The sequence below is a fragment of the Lagenorhynchus albirostris genome, chromosome 9 (assembly GCF_949774975.1).
Source record: "Lagenorhynchus albirostris chromosome 9, mLagAlb1.1, whole genome shotgun sequence".
Lineage (NCBI taxonomy): Eukaryota > Metazoa > Chordata > Mammalia > Artiodactyla > Delphinidae > Lagenorhynchus > Lagenorhynchus albirostris.
Window position 1 is genome coordinate 95217982 of NC_083103.1, and position 21995 is coordinate 95239976.

Genomic DNA, 21995 nt, shown 5'->3' on the forward strand with positions numbered 1-21995 from the left:
GGCATAAAGCATTACTATTTCTACTTTGATCTCAGTCTACATTAGCAGTCTCTCTTTAGAAATGCGTGTAGCCATGTAATGCACGGAGATGGATGCATAGTGGAAGAAGGTCAGGGCTGTATCTTTGACCGTCCTGTTGAGCAGTCCTTTGGATGCAAGAAACAGAAGGATTAAAGCAGGGGAAAGGACGGAATCATACGGATGCAGGGTATTTCCCAGAACCCAGGATAAGCGGTACAGTTGATTCTGCGTGGAGCTGAGAAACTTTGCAGCTAGTCCTTTCTCCTGCTCGTCGGTCTGTCGGTATGCATGGCCCCAACACAGGCACCCCAGTCCTCACGACCCCCAGCTCACCATTAAATGGGATCACCGTTTTAACAGATTCCCAGTGCCTCTTGGTTCATATTCTCAAGAAAGACTATGATCAGCCCAGCACATGGATCAGGTATCGACCCCCGACTTTGCCACACAGGGCAGAAGCGGCATGCTGGTTCAGATGGGAAGTAGGGGCAGGGGGAGGTTCTCAGGGAGGCGGGGATAGATACCCTAAAATACTTTACTCTAGTAGTAAAACTTACCATACTGCTCTTCTGAGAGTGGAAAGGCAGGCATGGGACTATGTCTGGGACTTGGAGGAAATGCTTAGGTTAAAGTTAATTTAGGTTACTGTCTTCTTTGTTGCTTTATTTTTCTTCCCTTTATGAGTCTTGGCATCCAAGATTTCTTACCTCCCTCTTTAGGACCAGTTTCTCCTGTTCTGGAGCTAATCTTTTCTTAGGTGACATTTCTTAGCCTTCATTCAGTCTCAGGTTTCTAGCCTTCTTTGATTTCATTTAGAGAGCAGATCACAAATCCACTGTAGCCCCTACCCATGGACTTCTGGGCTCTCTTCAGGTTTTAGTGCTGAGAACTTACTCATTCTATGGGCCCGTGGCCTGCCTCCCTCCAAGCCCTCCTCCCCACCCTTTTATCTGGTCTTTCCTCTATGAGGGGAGCTCTGCAGTAATATTCTTAGGCAGGCCTTCCGAGGTACCTCAGAAACTACTTTGCCAGTAAGAATTTATAAAGTTGGGACAGTTGCCAGGATATAAATTAGGTATAGATTCCAATTTAGAGAAACTTTTTACTGAGAGCTCTTTAGACAGGATGCATTTGTCCGCCCTGTCCAGTTGCTTCCTTTGTCGTCCTATAGTAAAGCCTTTATTTTTTGGTTTTTTAAAACTGTGCTTCTGCTTGCCTGAATCTTTTGATCTTATTTATCTCATCCGGGAGCCTGTCCTGTGTTATTAAGGCATTTCATAATCACTTATAACTTTTTTAAACTACTGGAGTCATTTGATGTACACAGAAGTAACCTAATAATCCAAAGATATACACTGAGGCCCGTGATGAAGGCTGGGGCCTGTGTGTTCGAAATTCCCTTCTAGGCGCCAGAATTAAGGGGCAGAGGGATAGCGGTGCCACTCGCCTTCACAGAGTTCTAGGAAATCTGGGTTGGTTTCAAAGGCGAGCACCAGTTTTTCTTGGTTCCAGAAAGTAGCCCAGGAGTAAGCGGGGGAAATCGGGGTGGGGAGAGCGAGGCCTGCCTGGAGGCTTACTCGCAGTTGGCTGGAGAGCATGGTGCCAGAGGGCCAGCTGTTGACTAACAGACTAACAACTGTTTGGAGACCTCGCTGCCTCTTCCCTTGTTCCGTGCTTGAGAAGAATGTGGCTGACCGCTCCCTGTGTTTGTAGAGAGCAGAGGCTGAAAGCGAACCTCGCGTCTCCTACTGGTTTGGCAGTGGAACAAATCAGAGTTCTGATTGCCCGGCCCATGTTCTTATTCAGTCCCCAAAATGAATGTGTGAGGCGCTCTCCCGCAGTTCTCCTTCTGCCCCTGGGCCGGTTTGGGAGGCCAGAGGAGTACTGCTCCGTACGTGCTCTCTGAGCCTCCTCAGGCCCTGCGCTGCCTCCATGCTGAAGCCCTGCAGTGGGGTGTGCAGTGTGCCCACGCCCGGCACTCTGGCATGGGCGCTGATGTGCCCTTTGTGTCAGTTCCCTCCGCCCTGTCTACCTCTGACCCTGTCCTGGGTGAGGGTGGCCATGCTTATGGCTGTCTGGAAACTGAAGAGGCAGAGAACTGCTTACAAGTCTGTAGACCACATGTTTTCTCTTCCTTGGCTTGTTCCTTCTGCTGTCTGGGTGAGTGAGCCATGCCCATGAGAGTGGATACCTCCTCTCCTGACCTGCCCTTCTCAGCACTGTTTTAGTGTCTTGGCCTTGACCTCCTGCTGAAACGTGTGGTAGGGGTGTGGCAGCTATGAGGTACCTCCTACATCTGCTTTCTGGCTGTGGTGACTTGGGATTTTTAACCTTATATATCTTTTTTTTTCCTTTATTCAAAACAAAACAATTTTTAGCACACTGAAAAAAAAAAAAAAGCCAAACATTTTGTGCCTTTCTAAGGCAGCACTGTATCCCAGGCTGCATTTTAGGACTTAATATGGAAATACCAGAGTCTTAGCTCCTCTACCTTGAGTGTCATTAGTCCCTCTGGTCTAGGGGAGAGGAAGTGCTCCGTGTGCCTGGGGAGGTGGCCCCCAGGTGCAGCGTGTCCGCGGTCCCTTCTCCCTGCCACGGTGCTTAGTTGGAAGAAATGAGCATTGTATCCCAGGATCATCTGGTTGGTTCCAGTCAGAATCTCAGTTATCAGGTTGAATGTTCTGTGTTCAGCAGGAAGAGACAGAACGTTCCATGATTTCCAGGCATACTCTGGACCATTTCAAGTGACCCAGCCTCCTGATCCTATTAATGACCCAACTTCATGGAACAGTGTAGGGTGGACCCTCCCGAAAAGGGGAGGTTGTTTGGTTGTTCGTTTTGTCTTGTCTTTTTGCTGGGTCCTGAACTGGCCTAGACCTCCTGCCTGTCCCTTAGACTTGGCTTTCCTTTCATTTGAAAACTTCAGACATAGAGCATTAAGCAACTAGTGCCCTCTGCAGGGGCGAGTTTTCCCCTGGGAAGGGCAGCAAGGACCACATACCAGAACAGAAGCCTGTCCTCAGTATTGTGGCCACTGTAGGTTTCGACCAAAAAAAAAAAAGTTTTCTGTATGATGACATTTTACTTATCTCTTTTCCTTTTCTCACTTCTTCCCTGCCTTTAACTAATAAAGAATTGGGAGATAGAAACAATTCTTTTCAAAGTCCTCCTTATTCAGGATTTTGACATTCTTGGCCTGGGTGGGGCTGGAGAGAACTTGATACTTTTCTCCAGAATGAAGAGTCCCATTTGTATATCAGTGTTAAAAATAAAACAAAATGAAAACTTAGATGAGATTTTTGTGGACTATTTTAAAAATGTGTCATTAATATAAAAAAATTATATTAGCAGTATTTAATCATTCTCACCTGTAAAGAATAAAACAGAAGGTAAATATTCTTACAGAGAATAGAGCTTTAAGATTCATTTTCATTTTAGGTCCGTTTTGTTTTGCCAGTGTATGAATGTTTAGAGGTTCTGTTATACTAATGTTATTTATTAATTTTTTTCATTTCCATACACAGTTAACTAAAGAGCTTTTTCAGGTACCCATGTCTGTAAAAAAATATTTTTAAATAAAGTTTCTTTTGTTGTAGCAGACCCGAGTTCTTGGTCATTTGTGAGTTAGGGAGTGATACATTGGGGAGCTATGGGGCCAGATGCCTACTCGTACCAGTTCATCAGCAGAAGTCTGTTTTGCTACCTTGAGGGCAGTCTCAGTGACAGGAGAGGGGCAATAGCTCCTTGCCAGCAGCTCGCCAGGCTCTGCAAGCTGCCTAGATAGAGCAGGGCAGCTTTGCTGCTCAATAGTTGATTATCCCCTGTGTCAGAGCTTGAGCCCTCTGCTCAGAAGCAGAGGTAACCCCTGGTCCCTGCTCCCAACTGCAAAGGGTTTTGTGTTCCTTTTGGTGCAGTGCCAGTTCTGGAGGCCCCAGGCTGCTGTGGTACCCCATGATGAATAAAAAATAGTGTAAGATTTCTGGGACAATTAAGCTTTATTTTTCATATATATACACATATATAAAAAGGAAACAATTTGCAAATTTACAACCTAACAAAACCATATATATACACACACACGTACGCACAGACACACGCAGAGACATACATACCCCAAAGCTCTAGCCAGGCCCGTTTCTCATCTCCAAGTACCATTCTCCCGTTAGCGCCTTTCTTCTAAGGTCTAGGCCCATTAGCTCAGCCTGTAGAAGTCTGCTGCTAATATAACTTTATAGCCTTAACCCTCGTAAAGGACAGTCTGGACCTCATCTCCAACCCCTACCCCCAGAATTCAGTCTTACGTGATTCCTTGAGAGGGTAGGGGAGCCAAATGAATGCAGGGGCTTGGGCCCAGTCGCCTTAACTCTGGAAAGCGGCACCCAGCTTCCTTACTGCAGGGACAATGAGATACACCCAGGATACCTTTTAAGGGACGACACCAGGTCCTGACTTCTGCCCAGAGAAAGAAAACAGTGTCGCAAAGGGGACTCCAGAGGCAGGCAGGCAGGCTGGCAACTGCTTCTAGATACTGCTGGGGTCTCTCCAGAACTGGTGTGAGCAACATACGTCACCAGCAGAGAGAGGCCTGGGCTCACCGCATCCTTACTTCAGTGATACAGCTGAATTATGAAGCCAGCCCTGGAGCAGTGGAGCAGGAAGTCAGCTCAAGATAAATAGGCTCCCTAATTCGGCTGCTGGTAGAAGACAGGTATTTACATCCATATGTGTAAAGAGGAAACAAGTTCTGCAAGAGACTCTCCTGTGTGCTTCTGGGATACCGAGGCCCCCTCCTTGGCATGAGCGTCACTCAACACATTGAGACAGTGGTGGACAGGTCCCTGAAGAGGGGGCCTCCAGGGCCACATGAGGTCCTTCTCAGGACAGCTCTGGTCCTAGCCCGTGTGCCCTCTGAAATGGGGTCTGCAGGTGAGCTGGAGGGGGGTCTTCTGTGTTGTCCACTTTAGAGGCTGTGGTGACCATCCTGAGTGCTGGGGAGGAAGGTGAGCAGGGAACAGGAAATGTTCCAGGCGGGGGAGGGAGCGCCGTGCGATTCGGTGGGCTAGTGCCTCAGATCGATGTATTTCTCTCCCTAAAGATGGGTGAAGAGCAGAAGTGAGGGGGGTGTTCAGAGACACTGACCAGGGTTTAAGGTGTGAGCGCTAAAAGAGAGGAGGGACCAAAGCCACAGCTGATGAACTAGGTGCAGCCGCCTGGAGGGAAGAAGCCGGGGAGGGGGTGGGGATGGCAAGGCGGGGAATAAGAGATGAGGCCCCCGAATCGCACTGGGCCACACTTCACACCTAGTGACGTGAGCCGCCAGCTCTGTTCAGGAAATGGTGATGGGACGGGGTCTTGCTCTCAGTCCTGGCAGCTACCCTCTCTCGGGGTCCCTCAGCCACCTGCCTGGCCCTATCGTCTGTGCGTGGTGTTAGGAAGGCAAGATGGGGCCGGCTCCCCATCTCCAACAGGGAAGGATGAAGGATAAAGTTAGTGTTCAGCAACCGTCAGCCCCTGCCACTCCCGGTGCCTGAAGATGTGTCAGGCTCTGGCCACAGGAACTGCCTCCTACCTGGTCTCCTGGAGCCCTCTTGTCACCGTTGCTGCCCTGAAGGAGGCCCATCTCTTCTGGGAGCTTATCTGACTTAACATCAACTACAAATTCGCCCTTACGAGACGGGGGCAGCGTGCTGGGAGGAGGGAGGGAGGCAAGAGGTTGGCAACTCGGGGGCAAGGGAATGGGGGCTGTTGGGAGGGACGTGGGACTGGGTACTGAAGGGCTCTTAGGTGCTCTGGTCTGGCTCAGGGAAGGGCCACAGGGGTGAGAGGGAGGAGTGTGGTGGACGGAAGCTGGGTAGTGGCGGTGAGGTGGGGAGCGCTCAGACCCAGGGTCCCCCTCCTGCTCCTAACGGCTCAGTGGGCACAGGGGCCAGCAGGGGAACATCCCTGAGGAGGCAACAAGCTGGCAGCGTGAGATGGGGTGGGGCGCGGGGTGCCAGGTGCCGTGCTCACATCTCTTGTTTGCCTGACCGTCCACACGGCAGCTTGCCCTTCTTGTAGAAGAAATAGAGGACAGCGCCCAGCACAGCCAGGACCAGGACACACACGGTCACGGCCACGATGACCACACCCTTGCTTTCGGGCTCTGTCAGCTTTTTCTCTGTCCCAAAAAGACACCCCAAGTCACTCCCTGCCCCAGGCTGCCATGTTACCATCGCGGCCCCGCCCAGCCCAGGGCTGATGGAAGATGGGCCGCTGATCGTTTTCTCGACAGAGCTCCCCTGGGCTCCCGGTCAGGGCAGTGAGGACGCCCTGGCGCAACCCTGCTCCCGATCAGCCCAGCTCACCTGTGGAGGTGCTGTTGGCTCTAGCATAGGGACTGACGGTGGAGGTGCTGAGGCTAGTGCTTCTGTTGGAGTCTGGGGTGAAAGAGGTTAAACAGATGGGGGGTGGGTGGGATAGGAACGTGCCCTGCTTGGGCTTGCCCCCACCCCACTCTGCAGGACCAAGCCCTTACCCAGCTCCAGGATAATGACGGTGGTGTTTCTGCCCAGGGAGTTGGAGGCCACGCACTCGGCACCTGTCTCCAACAGCTCTGGGGTCACAAGGACATTCAGGACGCTCAGGACACTCTGCGGATCTTGGTCCTGTTCGCTGGCCTACAAGGAAGGAGACGCAGTTCGGGGGTGGGGAAGATGCCGGGTCGTGGCAGCAGAGCCCGCGCAGGGATGGACGAGAGCCTGGGGGCCGCCATGTGCCTGCTCACCGTGCCATCGACGCTCCAGACGACGCTGGGCCGGGGATGCCCTGATGCCTCACAGGACAGATTCAGCACGGAGTTCTCCTTCACCCACATCTTCCTCTCCCTCAGTGCCATCCACGGGGACCCTGTGGCAGGGCGGGGAAGGGTGAGACAGCAAACCCTGCCAGCCTGCCACCCCCTCCCCACCAGAGCCCCCCAGGGCAGCGGGTGGCTTTCGGTCCCCAAAGAGCTTGAGACCACCCAACTCAAGGTGGCTTCAAGGGGCCACCTGATCTCTGCCTAGGGCCTCACCAAAAATGGCCACGTTGACGAGCTGGGTGCGGTTCAGGCCGGGAACGCTGGGCACAGATGCCACGCAGCGGTAACCTCCCCCTGCCTCCCGTTTCAGGTTGCGTAATTGGAGCACAGGCCCCTTTGCCAACACCTTGCCTGTCTGGGGTGAGAGATGGGTCAGAGGTCACTCCTAGGCACACCCACCCCACAGCCCCTTGCCCCGGAGACCTGAGCCCACCTGGGTACCTTTTCTCTCAGCCACTGGAACTCAAGGTCCTGGTTACTCTCTGCCTCACAGGTCAGGGTGAGGCTGCTGCCCTCCTGGCTCTCGGGGGCTGCGGGGCTCACCCGGACTTCAGACACATCTGGGGACGCAGCAATCGTGTCAGGCAGGACAGGGCGGGGCAAATTCCCTCTCGCCCCAGCCTGGTCCCCCTGTCCTGGGCCCCCAGCCCCTCACAGTTCACCACCAGCTCCTGCTGGTCGCTCAGCAGCGATGCCGTGCTTTCCAAGTCCAGGCCCTGACATTCGTAGAGGCCGCTATGCTCCTTCCGGGCGGGCTCCAAGACCAGGACCCCGTTGTCATCGGTCCTCTCTTCCTCCATCTCCCTGGTGCTGAGGTTCTGCGAGAGGACAAAGGCATGATCAGAGTGCGCCTCCAGCCACTCCTGCTGCCCCCCTGCACCCAGAACAGAGGCCCCGCACCTGCTTGCCGATGCTGAAGTGGGGCGGGGGGTTGCCATCAGCCAGACACCTGATCTCCACGCGGTCCCCCTCCTTCAGCATCCCCTCAGGCTCCACTTCCAGCCACACTCTCTCTGCCGGGTCTGCACAGGCAAAGGGGGCAGCTCTCAGCCCAAGAGCTAGCAGGACCCAGCCCCACAGCGATGGGTCGGTACTCACAGAAAACAGGGACAGTGACCTCCCTAGATTCCTTCATGTGGTTCCCACTGGGCAGCCGATAGCTGAGCTCGCAGTAAAACTGGGCATCTTTGTCCTCCTTGGTCAGCTGTGCCTTCAGAACGCTCCTCAAGGTGTACAGACCACTCGACTCCACGATCTGGGACGACTGGATGTGGACCCCTGGGCAGGGAGGAAGGGGCGAAGGGCTCGGCCTCAGCTCCGCCTCCAACCCCACCCTATGATCTCCTGGGTCGGCGGCGGAATGGCAGGGGAGCCCTTGTAGAGAGAGGGCCAGGTACCAATGCCAGCTGCGGCCCTTCAACCCAGCAGTTTCCTGCTCGAAATCTACCCTAGACAAACACACATAGGCACACATACAAGGATATGTGCAAATACTGCTACAGGGATTTAAAAAAAAAGGAAATGAGAAAACACTCTGGACATCCACTAATGGGAATGAATGGTTACCTAGACTATATTATATACACCGTGTGAAATGCCGGCAGTAGGAAAACGATCAGGTAGATCTAAATAGAGTGACCTGGAAAGATTTCCAAGACTTGTCGTCAAAAGGAAAACAAGGTTGTGTAACAATGTGTAGCGCACAGTGTCATTCAGATCAGGGTTTCTCGACCTCAGCACCACTGACGTTTGGGGCTGGACATGCCCTGTGCCCTGTAGGATGTTTACAGCATCCCTGGCCTCTACCCGCTAGACGACAGTAGCACCTATCCAGTTGCGACAACCCAAAATATTTCCAGACACTCAAGTGTTCCGGAGGGGAGCAAAATCACCCCTAGTTGAGAACCACTGATTTAGATAATAAAAAACAAAAGCCTATGTAGTCCTAGATATATTTACATGTGTGAGTAAGTACCTAGAAGTAGGCTAGAAATCAAGGATTGCATCCGTGTGAATACATACACACTGATAGCACAGCTATTTCTGGGAATGGGTCCGGGGCAGGAAGGAAATTTTCCTTCTAGATTTTCCATAGTTTGAATTCTTATGAGAATATTTTCAAGGATCACTTGTGTACTTAAAAAAAAAAGTAAAATAGGGACTTCCCTGGTGGTCCAGTGGTTAAGACTCTGAGCTCCCAATGCAGGGGGCACGGGTTCGATCCCCGGTCGGGGAACTAAGATCCCGCATGCTGCGTGGTGTGGCCAAAAAAAAAGTAAAATAAAATGCAAGGTGGTCCCCATATTGTGCCACAAGCATGGCTTTTAAGGGCAGAGAGGATGACTTACGGTTCTTCTCCTCCTTCAGGGACTGGCTGTTCTTGTACCAGGTGACTTGAGGAAGGGGGTACCCATTCCTCCCCACACAGGTGGCAACCTAAGGAGGACAGGGTGTGAGTCTCCCTGCCTCTGCGACCCCGCCAAGCCCACCTTAGCTCCTGCCTACCCGCCGGCCACCCCGGCAGATCTCACCTCCCCAGGCTCCTCACTGTTCACAGAAATGCCCAAGGCATTGACCTGGATAAGTGGCTCCTCCGGAGCTTCTGCAAGGGAGAGAAATGGGGAGGGGCATGGGGCCACCACTTCCGAAGCCCCACACTGCCCACCAGGCACGGACAGGGCACTCACTGTAGACACGGAGCTGGATTCGGTGCTCCTGGGACCGAGGGCGCTTGCCCTGGCACAGGAAGATGCGCTCATCGTGGGGGGTGATGCCCGTTAGGGCCAGAGTAGTCCCTTTGTCCTGGAGGCTGAGCCGATTCTGGTACTCCCCAGGTTCGCTCTGGCCCTGGCCCTGACGCACGCGGAAGATGAGTGTTGGCTTCTCCTTGTGGACCTAAGGGGAGGTGGCAGGGAGGAGGTGAGCGTCCTGGGGCTACATGAAGGGCAGAGCCTCCCGCCCCTGCTGCCCTCTCTGGGGCCCAAGCACTCACAGAAAACCAGTCCGCGTGGCTGAAGTTGCCCGGGGAGTGGGAGGGGCCACATTTCAGAAGGGCCGTGCCGCCCACTTCCACCTCCACCAGCTCCGGGTCGGGCTGCTCAGCCTCTCCAGGCACACCTGGCGGGGAGGGGATGGGGGAGGAGCTGTGTCAGCTCCAGCTGCTCTCCATACCCTCCACTCACACCGCCCGCTGCAGCTGCTCTTCCCGCCACTTCGAGGGTCTGAAGGGCACTGTCCTCTCCTACCCCTCAACCACTCTTTACCCCCGAACCCTGGACCAGCCCTCTCCCGGTTCAAGGGAGTTGGGGATGGACATTTCTGGTCATTGGAGCAGAGACCCTGAGCACCAGGAACCTCCCAGATGAGGCTGGCAGAGGGGCAACCCAGGCTCTGGGCCAAGAGGAAGGCCCCTTTCCTTCCAGGCTCCCTCCTCCCCGGGTGAGCTCAGAGTGTGGGAATGCAAGGCATGTGCCAGGCCGGGGCACACAGGCCCTTTTTGTCCCCACACCCAGAGGAAGACATCTCTACCCTTTGCCCCCCCACACCCCCTCCCCAAATCCCCCATAAAACCCAAAGGGCAACCCTGGCCAGGAGGCCCTTATTTCATACTCCTTAAGCAGCACCGCCGTGAACATCCGACACTCTCAGGGGACACCATCCTGGGAGTCTTGTGAGTATGGAGGGGTCAGAGTCACGGAGGGGGCCAGAATCTCTCCCCGGGGTCAGGGCAGGGGTCAGGACAAGGGCCAGGCAGTGGGCAGGAGTGACGTCAGTGGTGCTAGTGCGCTGCCCGCCCCGCGAGGAGGTGATGTCACTCCATACCATCTGGCTGGACTCGGGTGCCTGGGTGGTTGGCCTGGGCTGGCTCCCAGATAACAAGGGCAGATAGAGTGGTCTTCAAGCCAGAGCAAAAGCTCCACACCCCTGACTCCGTTTCCCCAGAGCTAGAAGAGCAGGGCCGGGTGGGGCTGGACCTTCTGCAGCGGGTGGAGCCCGATTTAGCCCTTTCCCCAGAAGGGATTGGAAGGCGGCAGCCAAGGGTACCCCAGGGACACCGTCAGCATGGGCACGAGGCCATCGAGTTGGGTATTGCTTAGATACCCAACCAGGGTATCTAAGCCAGGCAGCGGCTAGAGCCCGGGAAATGGAGCCAAGAGAAACAAGCGACACCGTTGCGGGCCATACAAGGGCAGCGTGAACCCGGGAGCGCCCGGCTCCTAGGCAGTTCCTGAGAAAAACTCCGAGGTGCAGGGGCGCATTTCCCACCTGAACTTGGTTCCATTCCGGGAGGTGTAACAAGTCTGGGGCGCTTCCACTCTGGTAATCCTCGATCCCTCGTCCCTGCCACCTGTGATCCCGTCACCCGGGTAGGCGCGAGGCGACCCACACCGCCCTCCAGGCTTTGCCAACGCCCTGCCGGGGTGGGAGCCGCCGTTCCTCCCCATCTCGCTCACCTCCAGCCTGGCTCGAAGCCCAGGCGGGAGAGGGAGGGGTCGGCGCACCCCTCCAGCTAAAAAAGCTGCCTTTCCCAGCAACAGGCGGGCGCGGGATTCAGGATTTGGGGATGCGCTGTAGAGGCGCCTCCCGCCAAGGCTCCAATCACGGGCTCCCCAGAGAAAGCACCTGAGAAAAAGCTCTCACCAGCGGCCCCAGGGACTTGGCTCCACCCCTTCCCGCTCCAGGCAGCAGCCCCCTCCCCGCCTCCCCAGTTCTGCTCCCGGGAAGGTCTGGAATAGAGGCTGCAAACTGGCTGCAAAGAAGAGTTGCACGCGCGCAACGCGCCGGGTGCCTGGGACCCGGAGAGAGGAGCGCACGACGCAGCGCAAAGCCCCGGCCCCCGCCGCGATGCCAGCTCTCCTCCCGGGCACGCTCCGCCGGACTGCCGGGCCGCTCCGTTGGGGGCGCGGGCCCCCCCCACCCCAGCGAGCTCACTCACCCGCGGCGCGGCGACAGCAGCAGCAGGCGGCGATCAGGAAGGCGCAGATGAGCCCGGACCGTCCCATGCTTCCCGGCCGGAGGGCGAGAGCGAAGTGAGGGAGCTCGCAGCTGCCGGGGGCTGACGTCAGGGGGGCGGGGGAGGGGGGCCAGAGCGCCGAGGCCGGCCCGCCACGCCCCGCGCAGCCCCCCCCCCTACGCCCCCGCCCCGCGCGCCGCAGCCCTAGGGGGCGGGCCCGGCGCCGAGATGCCCGGAGCTGCGCTGCGGAGCCGCGCGGCGCGGGGTGGGGGTAGGCCGGAGCCTTCCTCCCAGCCCCCAGCTGGGGAACGGAGAGGGGGCGGTGACAGGTGTCTCCGGGGCGGACTGCCTGGCCGAGGCGGCAGCGAGGAGAAGCTGGCCCGGATACCCGGAGCCCCGCGGGGTCAGACCCCCGCCGCGCTCACTCCTGCGCAGCCCCAGCCAGCCCGTGTAGCCCTGGGGGACCTCCTGGCGGGGGAGCCGCCGAGCAGGTTCTTGGTGTCCCTGATGGGGGCCTCCCTCCCATTTAGGCTCTTCTCCCCGCCTCCTCCTCCACCCCGCCGGACCCCTGCCACAGAGAAAATCAGGCTTCCCAGAATGATTGCACCACTGCAGCTGCCGCCGGCCTGGCACTGCCCCCAAGCCTGGCAGTCCTGGCAGCTTTGAGGGAAGAACACTGAGCCGGGGCCACAGACCCAGAGGTACCTGTACTGGCGAGTGGAGATGGTGTTCTAAGGACTGCCCCTTCCACCCCAGCTCCTGCAAGTCCGTCTCTGACTAGAGGAAGGAGGGAGGGGCTGAATTCATAGGCCCAAGGTTGTCACACTTGTCCAAGCCCAGATCTTGAGAATTCTGCTTCTGCCCTCTTCACTCATTGAGCCCAGCCTGGACTCACTTTCCTCTTGCCTGAATGAAGAAAAGAGGGGGAAGAAAGAGTTAACAGGTGCAAGGTCTCCAGCTTGACCCCCAGCACCTGTTGCTGTTCCTGAGGGTTGAAAGGACCCCATGCAGCAGGGCCCCGCCCCCCTCCACCAAGCCCCCTAAGCTCACCTATGGCTTATGGCTCCGCAGCTGGGGGTAGGGGATCGGAGGAGGAATCAGAACTGACTCCAGGCCGCCCTGCCTGAGTGGGATCTGCCACACGGTGAGGTGAGGGGGACCCTGCAGCTCCTCTCATCCCCAAACCCTGGGTCTTCTGGCCTCTTGAACTAAGGCCCTGGCAAGTGAGACGGACTTGCCTCTGAGACCCCAAGCACCCTGGCCCTGGGAAAGGGCTCCACATCCGCGGGGACTCCTTCAACAGGGAGGCTCAGAAGGGGGCCTGGATTGGGGGTAGAGTCCTGTCACCAGGCAGGCAGCCTTGCTGCTGGTTGGGGGAGGAGCAGGGTGAGGCAGCAAATGCCAGAGATGGGCAGGTGACTTGAGAGGATGCTATGGGATGGCGTTTTGATGACGCGGAGATGACTCTCAAACCACATCAGCCTCTTCTTTCACAACCTTGCTGACCCCCTCCTCACCTCCATTAGTTTCCAGCCAGAGGCCATGCCAGGTGGGCCAGGCCAGAGGCCTGGCGCCTGGGGGAGGGGGAGGGGGTGGGGGGGAAACAAGAGGAGAATGGTGCTTCCCCATCCCCCAGAGTGAAGGTATAGACTGGCCCAGGGCCCAAAATGGAATGGATGCGTTTGTTTGTCTGCAGGGGCAGGAGTGGGAATGGCTGGAGGATGCTGTTTGCCCTGGCAAGCTCAGAGCGGGCATGCTGCTCTGCTTCCCTGCCCCCACCCCCTTCCCTTCACTTAACACCATTAACTAATCATTCTCCTCTCTCTGGCCTGAAAACAAAGCCAGCTAACCACCAAGGACGGTCAGTTCTTAATTCTTCTTCCGTCCTGAGCCGAGTGAACGTAGGGGGTGGAGAAGCTGCCTCCGCAGTGAAGGGGAAATGAGGTTAGAGCCCAGGGTGACATCCGTGTCCTGCACGTCCCCACCAAGGAAGCACAAAGACTGTCCTTTAAGTAAGCCAGTAGCTTGGGGCGATCTGGGCTGCCAGAGGTCAGGGGGCAGACAACTCCAGGACAGCTTCACCAGGGTGGCACACTAGGATTCCAAACCAGAAAGAGGTCAGGACTTTGGAGAGGACTCGGAGGGGACTGGAGACAGAAGAAAGGGGAGTGACGGCAGCACAGGGTGAAGGAGCAGAAGGTGGAGGGGATCAACCCTCCAACTCCTCCAAGATGCCAGAAGACAGAGCTTCAGCAATTACGGGAAAGAGAGAAGGCGGCAAGAAGAACTTCCAGTGACAGAGGACGGAGGTCCAGCAGGAGGGAGATCAGGGAGGCCGCGGCAGGCCTTCTGTCGGCAGATACTCTTGCGCCTGGACTGGGGTGGAGGCGGCCTCGCCCAGAAGCAGGCCAGGATCAGAAGGGCCCCAGGCCACAGTCCTAATGCCCTGCCTCATTTCTCTCCGAAGGAAAGGGTAGGAAGGCTGCCTTCCTCCACCCCCATGGTTGACCCAGGCCACTCAGACACGAGGGGATTCGCGGTGCAGAATGCCCTCGGTGTGTCTCATGGGCATAGGTCTGACCACAGGTAGAGAAACTGAGGCTGGGTGGGGTGGTGGCCTGGGTCTGGGTCCCTCAGCTCCCGTCTCCAGGGTGAGCGGGGGCTTTCATTTCATTGTGCCCCCCCACCCCGGTGGAGTTGGAGGTCAAAAGACAAGGCTGGGCCTGCCCCTGGGGGCTCGCTGGGGTGAGATTAAACCCAGGAGCCCTCTCTCTCTCTCTCATAGTGGGTACAGTGGTCTCCCACTCACCCCTCTGGTGGAGGGGCCTTAACCGGGAGGATATGAGGAGGGCGGGTTGGGCGGAGGAAGGAAGCTTAGAAAGGCAAGCTTACAGCTGCAGTGAGAAGGAGCTGCGGGTGGAGGGGCAGGTCAGCAATGTCGGCCATGACCAAGGCTGGGCGTCCTCCCCGGCCTGGCTGCAAAGCAGGGTTCGGTCTGAGTCTTTGGAGGGGAGGAAGGAGAATTTTTCCAGAGTCGGGATCTGAGCTGGGAGAAGACTGTGCTGAGGGAGTGAAAAACTGGGTAGGAGGAGGGTTGGGGGGCAGCTGCTGCTGAGGACATCAGTGGGCCAGGAAACCGGATACTGCGGGGCTGGGTGGGAGATGCTGGGGAAGAGGTTGAATGGGGGGAAGCAGCCCCTATCCTGGCCGGACGCAGTCTCACCCATGTCCTTCGCACCTGACCCGGGGGCAGGAAGAAGGAGGTGCGGCCTGGATTGAGGTGTGCCCCAGAAACACCATGGAAGAGGAGGAGGGGGACTTGGGGGGGGATGGGAGGGGCTATTTTTAAACTTGGAAAAACCGTGAGTGCGTTCATCTCCACCCTGAGTGCTGGAGGAGGCAAAGGACCCATTGTACAGGGGTGCAGAGAAGGGGAGGGGGAAGGGAGGTGGTGGCACAATGGCGGGGATTATGCTGGAGCAGGCCGGGGAGAGGAGGGCGGGGGAGGGGCGTCTCCGTCACAGCTGGCCTACTGAACTCTGGGGTCGAGCCAGGCTGGGGCTTGGACAGGGGTTTTCCCACTCTCACAAAGCCCCCCTCTTGGGGAGGTGGGGTCTGTCTCTGGCATCCGGTGTCGCCTCCTGGGGAGGGGTCTGCGGGTGGGATTCCCACAGCCTGGCTTTCCCAGGGACTGACTGCGGGGTCTGTTCCCAGGCTCCCAGCATTCCAGCGACTCCCCTGGGAGCTGCTGGCCTCCCCTCTCAGGCCCTTCTCTGCCAGGGAGTGCGGGAGAGAAAGAGAAAGAGGATGTGGGTGCATGGGGACACTTCCTGGGGACTAGGGACCCATAAACCAGAGAGAGGATAGCAGTGGGTGGGGTATACTGAGGGGGATCACATCCTTCCCATCCTAGCCCCCGCCCTGTTGAGCCATCCTTCAGACCGAGATTGTCCCTCTAGTCCTCTCAGACCCCAGGGGCCTCTCCACGTGGGCAGCCCTCCAGCACCCAGGGCCTCAGCCCAGGGGATCCCAGGAGCCCCTGCTCCCCAGGTCTTGACCGGCGGAGGCCGCGGGGAGGCGGGGCATCCGGCCGCTCTCGCACCAATCCAAACATTACCATAAATGCTCAGGCCGTGGCGGGCCGGGGAGGGGCTCGGGCAGGGGACCCTGGGGCTCTCCGGAAGCCTCGAATCCGGTCTCCAGGCCTTTCTCAGCGAGGGCTGGTAGTGGTGATTCAGCCTCCGCTTTGGGAAGTGAGGGGGGCAGGGGCAGAGTTGCGAGTAGGGGTGGGCTGGGGTGTTGGGGAGAGAGCCAGGCTGCGTGAGGAGTCCCTGCGGACGGCCTCCCGGGGGTGCAGTGACCTCTGATCGAGGAGAGAGTAGGACTGCGCAGCCAGGATTTCGGCATCAGAGCAGGGGTGCGGGCTTCTGGGTCGCCCTCTAGCCCCGCTGGATGCACTCCTGTCAGCTGTAAGAATGGAGCCTCTCGCTCCCAGTGCTGGGTCTCTGCTCTCTGGCCTCAGAGGACCTAAACATCTTCCCGCTTCCTCCTGCCATCCTAAATTTGGAGAATGGAGCAAGTTGGGGGCAGGGGGAGGGCACAGGGCAGGATGCTGGGAGCCTACACCTCTCCCCCTCAGGGAAGTTCACATCCGCTCCCCAAAATACCACCACCCAGGAGGAGCAGTGTCCCCAGAGAGTTGTTTAAATTTGACTTTGAGGTGTCCCTGAGGAAAGCCTAGGTAGTCTACCAGAGAGGAGCCTACAGGAAGCCTAGGGATCCCGGGTTCTGCTGTGTCTCCTCCCTGAAGGCCACTTCTGCATTGCGTTTTCCCTTCCACACAGAGCTTTGAACAACCCAGGAGGAGCCCTGGAGGAGGGGAGCCTTGTTCCACTGCACCCCTGCAGGGGCCTGCGATCCCCTCTGTAGTTGCCACAGCTGATCTTGGAGGTGGGGAGAGAGAGGGGTGGCAAGTCGATGACCTGAACCCTGCCTCCCTGACCCATACCCCAGGGCCCAGGGCTTCAAGGGGACTTGAAAAGTGGAAGGATTCGGAGTCAGAGAAAAGCCCCAGGGGCTGTGCTCTCCCTGGCACCTTCCCTTTGTGTCCCAATCACACTGGAAAGTGCTGGTTCAACTTTGGTCTCCAACACCCGGCTGTAAACTCCATGAAGGAGGCTTTGAGACAACACTGCCATTTAATTAGCTAATCTTGGGCAAGTGGCCAAACCAGTGACTGTTCAGAGGGGACATGGCAGTGCTCGGAATGAAAGAAGAAGCTGCTCATAGCTAATATTTGCACAGTGCTTTACAACTCAGCCCGTCACTTAAGGGTCATTTTCATCACTAATGTTTATCTTGATCTTTGCAACAAAAAATGACGAAACAGAAGTGAAAAGAGTTACACGACCTAAAGTCAGGCAGCCTGTGAGTCATGGAGCTACGTTTTCTTCACCGTGGTAAAATACACATAACATAAAACTTACCCTTTTAACCATTTTAAGTGTACAATTCAGCAGCGTTAAGTACACTCACAATGTTATGCAACCATCACCACTGTCTAGTTCCAGAACTTTTTGATCACTCCGAGGAGCTAAAATTTGAACCAAGGTTGATGTAACTCCAAAACCCGGGCCCCACACCTGTCATGATTTACAGCCGAATTTAGTAAGCATTTCATGGAAATGAAAGCAGCGGATTGGAATATCACCGAATTATGTGTATAAACAGGAAATGCAACAGGGGTTCAGAAGAGGGAGCATCCACGTGGACTCTGCCTGCACTTGCCAGGAAAGGCTTTCTGGAGGTGTGGCGGCTTCAGTGAAAAGTCAGGTTTAGATAGAGGAGGAGTGAGGATAGATCATTCCAGGCAGGGCAAGTGGCACAAGCAATGAGAGGGGGTGGGGAAGAGAGAAAGGGGCATGCACAGTGAAAACTGCTTCTTCTGTATAAGAAGAGCTTCAGCATGGGCAACTGGCTAGAAGATCAGGCTGATGGGGGAGGCTGGGAGACCTTGCTTGCCATTTGCATAGCAAGCCCACTGCTTTCACTTTTATTATACGTTTACTTGGAGTGTCTTAAGGAGAGCTTCAGCCACTGCTACCACCTGTTGGTACCACCCTTATGCAAACAGCTGGTACTAAATAAACTGTTACATGGCTAAATAGAAATTCAACAGGGTAGAGGGTGCATCTATGTGAGAGCTTGGGCAGATGAGGTGAAGTTAGGTCATGGGGGAGGAACTTGGATCTTGAGATAGAGTAGGCAATGGGGAGCCACTGCAGGTTCTTGAGCAATGGCAAAATGATGTGATGAAATGGAAATTTACATTTATAATGGTTTCTTTATTTCTTCTCTGCCTGAGAGCGCCCCCTGGCGCCCCTAGTTTCAATTGTTCTCTCATCTTACGGAGTAGGTGGGAGGATGGGGGTACTGAAAAGCTGGACTGATGAGTTGCAGAAACCAAACTCTTAGGCCTCATTTCAATTCGTCCTGAGCGATGACAGCACTGCAGTACAAATAGAGGTGACATGTGGACAGATAGGGTTTGCTTTGAAGGAAAAGGGCATTGTGGTGGCTCCCTTCTCTGTCTTGTAACTGAACTAGGATATCGTGTTTAGGGTACTAAGTTGGGGGCGGGGGATGGGATGATAACTAAGACGAGGTCCATGTGCTTGAGAGTTCCGTACTCTAGTGAGGGGGACAGACAAGTAAACAATTAGAATACAACGTGCCAAGTACTAGCATGCAAAGATGCACGTGAAACAGTTACTTAACTCAGCTTGAGGTGACCAGGGAAGGCTTCCTGGAAGAGTTGACACCTAGCTTCAAATTAAGGGATAATGGTAGGTACCTGGGTAAATGGAGTGTGACAGCATGCTCTGTGCAGGAGACGACTAGCGGTTGGTTAGTATCCTGCAAGGGAGGAATGAATTTAGTGAGGGACGAGGCCAGATTACAGAGGATTTGTAAACCCTGGTAAATGACCTAGCACAGCAGCGTGTGTATAAATGGTTTTGAGTAGGGGAACACCTGCCAATCAGTTTAGATCCATCTGAGTTCAGCCCCAGAGGGACAGAACCAAAGGTCCCATTTTCTAAGGTCCCATTTCCCCTCCCAGCTTCATCCTCTCCCTTGGGTGACTGAGGTTGGAAACTTCCAGCCGCTTCTGGGGAGGCTGCTGCTACACCTGGGTTATGGCCTTATTTCAACAAGCCAATCCATCCCTCTGATCATAGCAGCTCCACACTAGAGTGAAAGATAAGCATGGGAGGGACCTTGTCCCTTATGTCACCCACCATGACTGAGAGCCTCTTGGTAGCCTTTTCTCCTTACCACATCCAACTTGAGGTGGGACACAACACTTTTGAGTCCCCTATAAACAATCTTTGAATAAACTCCACTCAGTGGAGTATATGCAGCTGTTAAAAGGATTAGGACACTCCCTATACGCTGATATGGAGTGATCACTAGAATGTAATTTTACTTATTTATTTATTTGGGGGTCATTGACACTTTTTATTGAGGTATAGTTGATGAAGACTACAGTTTTAAATTAAAGCTTGATATAGAATGCTACATGTGGAATGCTACCTTTTGTGTAAGAATATTTTATATTATCTACATCTATATTTATACTTTCAAATAGAAACAATGAAAGGACCAAACCCACCAATATTTGTGTGGCCAGGTCAGATACAAATGAAGGTTGAAATATTTGAATTATTTGAAGGCTAACCAACTCTGTTAAATATGCTCTGTCCTCTTACCTTGACAAATAGCCTTTCTAATGACAAAATTAAAAAATATGTGAAGCTGTAGTTTTTGTACGACAAAGTCAGCAAAATATCCAAGATAATTTAATTAAACTATCATTGCACGTGCCTGGGTGTTCTCACGTTGGCCCAGCAATGCTTGGATGGATAATAAAGTCATATGCAACTCATAGTTATTATATAATATTCCATTAAATAAATTCTTCTTGCCTTCATTTTGCCAAAATCCCAAATGCATATTCTGTTGCCAGTAATGCCAAATTAACTTACTTTTCTTGAGTTGTTGTTCTTAGATGTTTACAAAATTAATTTCAATAAAGAGAAACTTTGCTCCAAGCTGAAATTATTACTAATATTTTTAAAGCAATACTTAGATCAGAATTGAATCATAAATTTTATATGTCATATTCAAATATTATAAAGGAGTCACCGATTATAAATATTAATAATAAATTTTAATATTTATTTATATTTTATATTATTTTTATATATTTATAATTTATTTATTATAATAAATATAATATTTATTATATTATTAAATTTTAATAATAAATTTTAATAATTAAAATATTTTTATCTTATAAAGCTTTATCATTATAATTTTCAACATATTTTAAACCAATATCTAGCTCCATTTGCTGTTTAAGTTTTACTTTTTTCAAATTATTCAGTGCTAACCTATTATTTAAAAAAAACCCCAAAGAGTAGTATTTTGCTACATTTCTTCAAATCTCTCTGCAATTGAAACTGTAATTTGAACTTGACCAGAAGTTAGTCTCTCTAGAAATTAGTCTGGGGATTACTTGCACGTGATTCCTTTCCTTTAGGCCCATGCAAACATTTTTATTTCCTTGTTTTAGTTTCTGTGTATATGTATTTAACTCTATTTTGAAATAATTTCAAACACTCAGAAAAGTTGCAAACATAGTATAGAGTCTTTGTATATACCTTTTGCCTAGTGTCAAAGGTGATTAACATTTTGCCACAGATTTTGCTTTTTTTGGCTGTGCCCTGCAGCTTGCGGGATCTTAGTTCCCCGATTCCCCGACCAGGGATTGAACCCGCGCCCTTGGCAGTGGCAGTGAGGAGTCCTAACCACTGGACCGCCAGGGAATTCCCCAGATTTTGCTTTTTTATCCTCTCTAAATTACAATTACTAAAAATTTTTATTTGATATGTGTGCACTTATGTATAATTTGAGTTTATGAATCATGAAAATAGGTTGCGTACGTCATGCTCCTAGGTCCCTTAATACTTCAGTATTTCCTGAGAAGAAGGATATTGTCCCATACAACCACGAAACAGTTACCAAATTTAGAAGATTTAAACTGATACAAAACATTTCTAGTCTATAATCCATATTCCAGTTTGACAAGAGTCCCAATAACGTCCACTGTGGCATTTGTCTTTCCCCTCTGGTACAGAATTCTCTATTGCCTTTAGTCCTCAGGTCTCATTACTCTTCTTTAATCTGCAACAGTTCCTCAGACTTTGCTTCATATTTGTCAATTTGGATTTGTCTGGTGTAATCTTGTGCTTAAATTAGGGTTATGCACCCCAGGCTGGAATACTACATAAGTAATATATACGTTAGCATCCCTTAATGGTTCTGGCCTGAACCAGTTTTTACCATGATGGTTTTATTTTATTTTATTTTTAAAATTTAATTTAAATTTTATTTTTATTTTTGGCTGCGTTGGGTCTTCGTTGCTGTGTGTGGGCTTTCTCTAGTTGCGGCGAGCGGAAGCTACTCTTCGTTGCGGTGCGCGGGCTTCTCATTGCGGTGGCTTCTCTTGTTGCGGAGCACGGGCTCTAGGCGCACGGGCTTCAGTAGTTGTGGCTCGTGGGCTCTAGAGCGCAGGCTCAGTAGTTGTGGTGCATGGGCTTAGTTGCTCCGCGGCATGTGGGATCTTCCCGGACCAGGGCTCGAACCCTTGTCCCCTCCATTGGCAGGCGGATTCTTAACCACTGAGCACCAGGGAACCGCCTATGTTTTCTTATTTCCCCGTCTCTCTTACACAGAAGGTACCATACGATATATAATATTTTGCACTTTGCTTTTTTTCACTTAAAAGTGTAAACTGGGGCTTCCCTGGTGGCGCAGGGTCCACACCCATGTTCATAGCAGCACTATCCACAATAGCCAAGAGGTAGAAGCAAGCCAAGTGTCCACTGACAGATAAATGAATAAACAAAATGTGGTCTATTCATACAATGGAATATCATTCACCCGTAAAAGTGGTTGAAATTCCGACACACGCCACAACGTGAATGAAACATGAAAACATCATGCTAAGTGAGAAAAGCCAGTCACAAAAAGATGAATACTATACAATTCCACTTATATGAGGTATCTAAAGCAGTCAGATTCATAGAAACAGAAAGTAGAGCGGTGGTTTCTGGGGGT

At 53.3% G+C, this 21995-nt stretch overlaps 1 protein-coding gene across 3 annotated transcripts; it reads right to left on the reverse strand.

Annotated features, from left to right (window-relative positions):
- Positions 1-3997: 3997 nt before the first annotated feature.
- MCAM (melanoma cell adhesion molecule) lies at positions 3998-11905 on the reverse strand. Of its 3 annotated transcripts, XM_060160581.1 has the most exons (17): positions 11796-11905; positions 9852-9976; positions 9547-9754; positions 9391-9461; positions 9208-9295; positions 7958-8137; positions 7760-7881; positions 7515-7677; positions 7301-7419; positions 7073-7214; positions 6785-6906; positions 6536-6677; positions 6366-6437; positions 6031-6178; positions 5591-5708; positions 5322-5480; positions 3998-5110 (listed from the first exon to the last, which is right to left on the reverse strand). In XM_060160581.1, the coding sequence occupies exons 1-16, from the start codon at positions 11860-11862 to the stop codon at positions 5322-5324; spliced, it is 2046 nt and encodes a 681-aa protein (XP_060016564.1). In that variant the 5' UTR covers positions 11863-11905; the 3' UTR covers positions 3998-5110. The 3 variants fall into 3 exon arrangements, with proteins under 3 accessions (XP_060016564.1, XP_060016565.1, XP_060016566.1); XM_060160582.1 differs by lacking the exon at positions 5322-5480; XM_060160583.1 differs by lacking the exons at positions 5322-5480; positions 5591-5708.
- Between the last annotated feature and the right edge of the window lie 10090 nt (positions 11906-21995).

Bases quoted from the DNA above. Each gene is read 5' to 3' on its own strand.
- MCAM (XM_060160581.1), bottom strand. From the start codon at position 11,862: ATGGGACGGTCCGGGCTCATCTGCGCCTTCCTGATCGCCGCCTGCTGC. The intron at 7,420-7,514 runs GTGAGGGGCTGG...CTGCGTCCCCAG, and splicing joins GCAGGAGCTGGTGGTGAACT to ATGTGTCTGAAGTCCGGGTG. The intron at 5,709-6,030 runs GTGAGCACGGCA...CCCTCCTCCCAG, and splicing joins CGGTCAGGCAAACAAGAGAT to CACGCTGCCCCCGTCTCGTA.